The sequence below is a fragment of the Anoplophora glabripennis genome, unplaced genomic scaffold, assembly GCF_000390285.2.
Source record: "Anoplophora glabripennis isolate ALB-LARVAE unplaced genomic scaffold, Agla_2.0 scaffold233, whole genome shotgun sequence".
NCBI lineage: Eukaryota > Metazoa > Arthropoda > Insecta > Coleoptera > Cerambycidae > Anoplophora > Anoplophora glabripennis.
Genome location: NW_019416413.1, coordinates 157,407 through 166,104, shown reverse-complemented (window position 1 = coordinate 166,104; position 8,698 = coordinate 157,407). Strand labels below are relative to the sequence as shown.

The 8,698-nt window shown below is 37.7% G+C and overlaps 1 protein-coding gene across 1 annotated transcript; it reads left to right on the top strand.

Moving 5' to 3' along the window:
• The first annotated feature begins 1,452 nt into the window (after nt 1-1,452).
• Nucleotides 1,453-2,364, top strand: LOC108908506. The gene has a single exon (XM_018712561.1). It carries the CDS (start codon nt 1,453-1,455, stop codon nt 2,362-2,364), a length of 912 nt encoding a protein of 303 aa, XP_018568077.1.
• The last annotated feature ends 6,334 nt before the right edge of the window (nt 2,365-8,698 follow it).

Sequence of the window (8,698 nt, the reverse complement as noted above, 5' to 3'; positions counted from 1 at the left end):
TATATGAAGTTTTGTGGTTTATTTGCAAACTTGCCTTTTTACTGGTGACTATGTTTTTTGTATTTTTTTAGTAAATAAACCCTATTCTATTCTATCTCTTGTGGGGGTGCTGCCCAGGTTATTAAAGGAGTTGAGTTCTCGCAACAAGGTTACGATGACGCGTGGGAAACACTCTGTGAACGATATAATAACAGTGATATGTTAATTCACAATCACATTAAAGCTTTATTCGGTCTAGAATCTTTGCACAAGGAAACGTCCTATTATATTAGGAGATTTATCGATACCATAAATCAGCAATTATTGTGTTTAAAAAAATTGGGTGAACCAATAGATTCATGGGACACAATGCTAATATTTTTAATCGTGTTAAAATTAACCGGAGACGGGTTACAAGAATGGGAAAAATTCGCAAAGGAATTAAAAAACGTCCAACGCTAAACAATGTAAAAGAATTTTTACGCGATAGGGCTGACTATTTAGAAAAATTAGAAACGAAAGGTAGAAATAAACAAAATTCAACAAATACATGGGACAAGCAAATCACTAGAGGGTTGCTCACTACATGTAATTACGCATGTAACTTTTGCAAAAAGGCGCATAATATTAATTCCTGCGATGAATTTGCAAAGCTATCCATACAGGAACGAGTTCAATTCGTTGAAAAATCAAATTTATATTTAAACTGCCTAAGAGGGGGACATAATGCCAAAAGGTGTAGGTTAGGTTATTGCAGAAAATGTAATAAGTGGCACAATACGCTCCTACATCTTGACGAGCCAAACGCGAGCGCCAATGAAAACAAGGAAAAATGCGAACCACCTGAGGCTGCAATTAGTACGAGTGTTTTTGAATCTCGCGTAAAATATCCCCGTGACAATTACGTATTTTTATCAACGGCCTGCGTAAATGTAGAGTATGTAAAATAAGATGTATCAAGTACGTTGTTTGCTGGATTGCGGATCCCAGTCATCCTTTATAACTTCAAGTATGTGTCAAAAGCTCGGTTTAAAAAGAGAAAGCGCAAATGTAACAGTATCAGGCATATCCAGTAATCTATTACATGTACAAGATAAATGTCAAGTAACAATGAAATCATTGTGTACCAATTATCAAACAAATTTAACATGTTTTGTTCTGCCTGAAATTACAGATACATTACCCAGTAATAAAAAAATATATCTAAAATCATTGTGCCAAAAGAAATTTTGTTAGTGGATCCTGAAATTAATAAACCAGCAAAAATCGATATTTTTATCGGTGCGGATCTGTTTTCCAATTAAAATTTCCAATGGTAGCAACAAAGCGATATTTCAAGAAACAAGGCTGGGTTGGGTGGTATCAGGGCCAATGGGCTCATCATTTAAAAACGATACTAAGCGCATGGTAAACACGGTCCCAATAGATTTACATAGAGTCAATTCAAAATTTTTGGGAAATAGAGAACTCAATATGCCAAAGCGGATGTCGGACGAGGAAATTGCTTGTGAATCGAGTTTCCGCGAAAATACGCGTAGAGCATCGCATGGCAGGTTTATAGTATCAATGCCACTTAAACAACCACCTCAATGTTTAGGCGAATCACAAGCGCAGACAATAAATCGCTTCTACAGCACAGAGCGCAAATTGGCAAAAAATCCAAAATTAAAGGAACGTTATGTAGAATTTATGGGAGAATGCGAAAAATCAGGTCATATGAGCTTAGTAGAAAATAACGTGGGAAATATTGAATATTTTATGCCACATCATGGAGTTGTGCGCGAGGAAAGCAAAACTACGAAACTCCGCGTTGTTTTTGACGCAAGTGCTCCCTCTACTAACGGAATATCTCTAAACAATATACAAAGGGTAGGGCCGGTCTTACAGGATGATTTATTTTCAATACTTCTCAGATTTCGCAAACGCACCTATGTCATTTCAGCGGACATTGCTAAAATGTACCGACAGGTGCTGATAGAACCGGGACAAAGGTGTTTGCAAAAGATAATTTGGCGACCAAATCCTTCTGAGGCGCTTAAAATGTATTCTTTAAACACAGTGACGTATGGTCAGGCATGTGCAAGTTTCCTGGCGATACGTTGTATTTTCGAGCTCGTGCGCGAATGTGAGGCCAATAAGCCCAAGATAGCGGATATTATTCGTCGCAATTTCTATGTAGACGACTTGCTAACCGGAGCAGACACCGCGATGGAAGCGTTGCAAATCGCAAACGATGTTTATAAAGTTTTAAAATCGGGAAGTTTTGAACTGCGAAAATGGTATTCCAATCAACCTGATATAATCAAGAACCTAGCTGGCGGTACCGACTGCGGAATATTAGAATTTGCTTCCGACGAGAATACAAAAACTTTGGGTTTAATATGATCATGCCACTCGGACGTGTTGAATTATAATATAAAAAATTCTTTCGAAGAAAAGGCTACTAAGCGATCAGTCTTATCAATCATCGCAAAAATCTTTGACCTGTTGGGATTAGTGAGTCCTTGCACAATAATTGCTAAAATGCTAATGCAAAAATTATGGGCCGCAAAATTATCCAGGGACCAACCATTGCCTGGTCCATTGATGACTGCCTGGGTCAGATTTCAGGCAGATCTACCCAATTTAAACAGCCTAGAAATACCACGACATGTTGTGTGCCCGGCATACACAAATATACAATTGCATGGATTCTCGGACGCTTCCGAACAAGGTTATGATGCCTGCGTGTATATACGAAGTACAAATAGAAGCGGGGAGTTATTTGTGCGTCTGCTATATGCTAAAGCAAAGGTCGCGCCTTTCCAATCGCTCACTATACCGCGATTAGAATTATGTGCCGCGCTTCTTTTGGCCAAACTAGTCGAGAGCGTGACAAAATCCACAAACATGAACTTTAGTTGTGTAACATATTGGTCGGATTCCTCTATCGTATTGGCTTAATAAAAACAAGCTCACACCTACTAAAAACATTTGTTAGCCATCGAGTTTGCACAATACAAAAAATAACGGATTTCGGGAATTGGCGCTATGTTCCAACTTAGATAATCCAGCCGATTTAATTTCTCGAGGTTTACGCCCAAGCCAATTATTGGACTCCAAATTGTGGTGGCATGGACCGGATTGGTTATGGTCCTCNACGGTCCCAATAGATTTACATAGAGTCATTTCAAAATTTTGGGAAATAGAGGAACTCAATATGCCAAAGCTGATGTCGGACGAGGAAATTGCTTGTGAATCGAGTTTCCGCGAAAATACGCGTAGAGCATCGGATGGCAGGTTTATAGTATCAATGCCACTTAAACAACCACCTCAATGTTTGGGCGAATCGCGAGCGCAGGCAATAAATCGCTTCTACATCACAGAGCGCAAATTGGCAAAAAATCCAAAATTAAAGGAACGTTATGTAGAATTTGTGGGAGAATACGAAAAATCAGGTCATATGAGCTTAGTAGAAAATGACGTGGGAAATATCGAATATTTTATGCCACATCATGGAGTTGTGCGCGAGGAAAGCAGAACTACGAAACTCCGCGTTGTTTTTGACGCAAGTGCTCCCTCTACTAACGGAATATCTCTAAACAATATACAAAGAGTAGGGCCGGTCTTACAAGATGATTTATTTTCAATACTTCTCAGATTTCGCAAATACACCTATGTCATTTCAGCGGACATTGCTAAAATGTACCGACAGGCGTTGATAAAACCGGGACAAAGGTGTTTGCAAAAGATAATTTACGACCAAATCCTTCTGAGGCGCTTAAAATGTATTCTTTAAACACAGTGACATATGGTCAGGCATGTGCAAGTTTCCTGGCGATACGTTGTATTTTCGAGCTCGTGCGCGAATGTGAGGCCAGTAGACGACTTACTAACCGGAGCAGACACCAACGATATTTATAAAGTTTTAAAATCGGGAAGTTTTGAACTGCGAAAATGGTATTCCAATCAACCTGATATAATCAAGAACCTAGCTTGCGGTATCGACTGCGGAATATTAGAATTTGCTCCCGACGAGAATACAAAATCTTTGGGTTTAATATGGTCATGCCACTCGGACGTGTTGAAATATCAAAAATTCTTTTGAAGAAAAGGCTACTAAGCGATCAGTCTTATCAATCATCGCGAAAATCTTTGACCCGTTGGGATTAGTGAGTCCTTGCACAATACTTGCTAAAATGCTAATGCAAAAATTATGGGCCGCAAAATTATACTGGGACCAACCATTGCCTGGTCCATTGATGACTGCCTGGGTCAGATTTCCGGCAGATCTACCCAATTTAAACAGCTTAGAAATACCACGACATGTTGTGTGCCCGGCACACACAAATATACAGTTGTTTGGACGCTTCCGAACTTCCGTGCATGCGTGCATATACGAAGTACAAATAGAAGCGGAGAGATATTTGTGCGTCTGCTATGTGCTAAATCAAAGGTCGCGCCTCTCCAATCGCTCACTATACCGCGATTAGAATAATGTGCCGCGCTTCTTTTGGCCAAACTAGTCGAGAGCGTGACAAAATCTATAAACATGAACTTTAGTTGTGTAACATATTGGTCGGATTCCTCTATCGTATTGGCTTGAATAAAAACAAGCTCACACCTACTAAAAACATTTGTTAGCCATCGAGTTTGCACAATACAAAGAATAACGGATTTCGGGAATTGGCGCTATGTTCCAACTTACGATAATCCAGCCGATTTAATTTCTCGAGGTTTACGCCCAAGCCAATTATTGGACTCCAAATTGTGGTGGCATGGACCGGATTGGTTATGGTCCTCTTGCTGGCCGCCTAGCAAGCAGGATGAGGTAGAAATTTCGGAATTAAAATATGTAGTCACATCCATGCTAGCTAGCTTTCAGACAAATTTCATCTTTGACCGCTTTTCAGAATTTTCCAAGTTACAACGAGTTACTGCCTATTTATTGAGGTTCAAGAACAACTGCCTACGTGAGCGTAAAACAGGGCCCTTAAATGCGCAGGAATTAAACAGTGCCATAAAATGTTTAGTCGCAATTGCACAGAAGGAAATGTTTCCTGACGACCTGCATTCACTTATTCCGTAACGAAGGGATAAGGGTGGGTGGAAAACTTAAAATTTCCGATTTCAAATTTGAAAAGAAGCATCCTTTGCTTCACGATTCCAAACATAACTTTACGAAAATGTTATTTAAACATGAGCATATCAAGCTTTTACATGCTGGTCCTCAACTTTTGCTATATACAATTAATACGTAGTAAATATTGGCCAATCAACGGGCGAAATCTAGCCAGAATAACAACAAGACAATGTCTGAAATGTTTCAGATTTAAACCTAAAATTGTAGAACCCATAATGGGAAACCTTCCACAAGAGCGTGCGAATCCATCAAGTCCATTTACTATAACTGGCGTCGATTATGCCGGACCCTTTTTAATAAGAGATCGTAGGACTCGTGGATTAAAACTAGAAAAGTGCTATATCAGTGTTTTTATATGTTTCAGTACACGCATTATTCATTTAGAGGTCGTCTCAAGTTTATCAACCGATTCCTTTATTCTAGCGCTCAGACGTTTTGTTTCTCGTAGAGGCAAACCCCTTAAAATTATTTCCGACAATGGTACGAATTTTGTCGGCGCTAAGCGTGAACTTATCAGATTTCTTAACACAAATGAGACCGATATTTTAAGTAAATGTTCCGATGAAGGTATTAATTGGCAATTTCTACTTCCATACTCCCCCCATTTTGGTGGTCTCTGGAAGGCTGGGGTCAAAAGCCTTAAGCATCACTTAAAACGAGTTTTAGCTGAGTCCAAATAAACCTTTGAAGAATTTGCAACGGTTACTACCCAGATAGAGTCCATTTTAAATTCCAGACCAATTTCTCCTTTATCAAGCGACCCAAACGACCTTATCCCCCTAACCCCGGCTCATTTCCTCATCGGAAGGCCCGTGGTTTCTGCTTCTAACGAGAATGTTACCGACATCAAGAGTAATCGACTTCCAATTAATTCAGAAAATGTGCCAGCATTTTTGGAGAAGATGGTCAGCTGAATATATCTCTGAATTGCAACAGAGATCAACATGGAAATCCACACAGGGACAACTTCGTGAGGGTGCTTTGGTTCTCCTCAAAGACGACCTGGCAAGGCCTACCTAATGGAAATTGGTTCGAGTGCAGCAGTTGCATTTCGGTAGTGATGGGATCGCGCGAGTAGCATCCGTGAGAACCAAAAGCAAAATAGTTAAACGTAACTTTTCTAAGCTTTGTCCTCTTCCCAAAGACTGTTGAAAGTGGGTACTTTCAAGACGGGGGGCATGTTGGGAATAGAACATTTGTGTGCCGCGTGTGTGCTCGCTGGAGATCTTTTGCGTACGTTTCAGTGTCAAGTGCCTGGATGAAAGACGAGGGTGGCAAGAGAACGCTCCGAGCCGGCAGTATGCGTGCAATTGTCATTGAGAGTGCACGACCATAATAAAAAATAAATACAAAACTCACTGTATTGTCTGTAAAAACGAAAATAAAATAACTAACTACAGTCCACCAGCAGTTTCAATATCAAACAATGTTGTCTTAATATATATAATAAAATTTGTTTGTTAGATTTTTACAAAGAGCTGCTTGGGAACGAATTATTCAACTATTATTTCAAATGAAATTTTAACAGTTAAACTTTCATTGATAACGTCAAAGTTTATGTAACGAAAATCTCAATTGTCACAAAAAGAAGAGCCAAATATGCTTCAAATTAATTAATTAATATGTTTTCTTTATGTAAAAACTGTGATTTTAGTTATCTAGACCTTAAAGTTGCCAAGGAATAAAATTATATAAATTCTAGTTTAACAAAAATAAAAGAGTAAGAGTACCTAAACCATAGCATCTTATCTACCTGTGATACATCATTGCAACAAGAAAAATGCGCTTAAGTTAAAAATGCGAAAATCCAATACGATGCTTCTAAATTAAAAAAAAGTTGAACATTGTTTCTCCGCCAAGTTAAACGTCAATTCTATCTAATACATATTTAAGTTCCTCACAAATCAAATTAAATCTCCACAAAAAGAAAAAAATATATATTTTTTTTAATTTTTCATAGATAACTTCAGAACGAAAATAAGTAAGACAATTTCACTTTTGTATGTTTTCCGCCATGAAATAGCTTTCTAATCTCACTAATTCTCCCTAACTTAATGAAGATTTCCATTTCATGACTCGCAAAACAAGCACCCTGTATTATTTACGTGTTTTACCAAATATCTATCAATTATGCCAAAGAAATATAGAAAAGTTGGTCATATAATTACCTAATTTTGTTTATATACCTAATTATGAGTCCCAAAGCCCTTTACAAACATGTGTTCTTGCGGCGCATAGTGACCCCGCTCCATGTAACGCTCTGCCAAAAAAGGATTATACGAATTTATTTTCTAAGAATGGAAATTATTTCTACACTAAAGTAAATATATCAAAGTTTTATTTGGCCAAATATCTAGATGATTCACAGCTAAATGACCCGCGCGTATGTTTTAAAAGAGTGGAGTTTGTATGCAAATTCAGCAATTTTTATTTTCATTTAGATGAGATTTTCGAATTGTTTCATATTTGTCATATTTGTGATGTGTCTAAAATTTAAACACCTTTTACCTTGCAAATGTAGGACTAAAATATTTTTGTCGCAATTACTTAATTTTGATCTCAAGACTTTCAAGGCAGCATTTGTAATCCTTGTTGAACACACCTCGTATAATTTTACTTTCATAAACACACTTTGCTATTACACATTCTCGGTTGCCTTCAACTTGAGCCGTGCAAATGAAAGTGCTGGAAGCGGAAAATACTTTTTCTTTCAGAGTCTTATTGTAATTGAACTAATTATCACCAATTAGTGGTAATTCTTTATAAGAGCCATTCAAATGAAGTGCTTTTAGCCCAATCAATTGAAATCGTGTTTGAATGCAATAATGGTCTCGTTCTTTGTCACTTTACAAAACATGGTAACTAAATTTTTCCATTATTGGATTTGGTTCAACATTTATTTGCAGAAAGTCAAAGCGCGGAATATTTTAAAAATGTCTTTGACGTCAATTTTACTCTCTCAAGCGTATTCATATTTCCAGTCCAATTTATGTTTTCAAATATTTTCCAATTAAAAAATATGTCAGGCGGGAAGAAATTACTTTCTAAATTATATTAAATATAAATTCAACTTTATTGAAGTTAACCTCTTCCCTTTATTTCAAGACTTATTCTTATCCGAACTGATTGATTAGGGAAAAATATAAAAAATTGTACTTATAGAGCTAGTAGATACCTAGTATCTGTGAGAATTTAAATTGCGTTTGCAACTGGATTCATGGGTCTAAAAAAGATAAAAAATCATTAGAATCGATGTTGACAAGTAAACGAAATCCAAATATCAAAATTACCAACTTTATGTATTGTGGACTTCTGCCTTAGCCTTCTAATTGCGCTATACAACTGTCAGTGACAAATGGCACATCCTCGCTAGGATTTCGCTTCTATGAGGTCAATTTTACCAATATACAGGGTAGCCCATCGAAAACGTGTCGCAAGGCATTACAGGGTAGTAATGAACTTTTCGGCAAAATCCAAAAACAGGTAAAGTTTGCTTCTGAGGGGGACAACATTTGGCGCAAAAAGCATAGCAAAATCTTCAACCCCCTAAGTGGGGGTGCCATCCCCCAAATTTTTTTTAAATGGGAATGGGGGTCA

Coding starts and splice junctions, on each gene's coding strand:
- LOC108908506 (XM_018712561.1), top strand. CDS start 1,453: ATGCCAAAGCGGATGTCGGACGAGGAAATTGCTTGTGAATCGAGTTTC.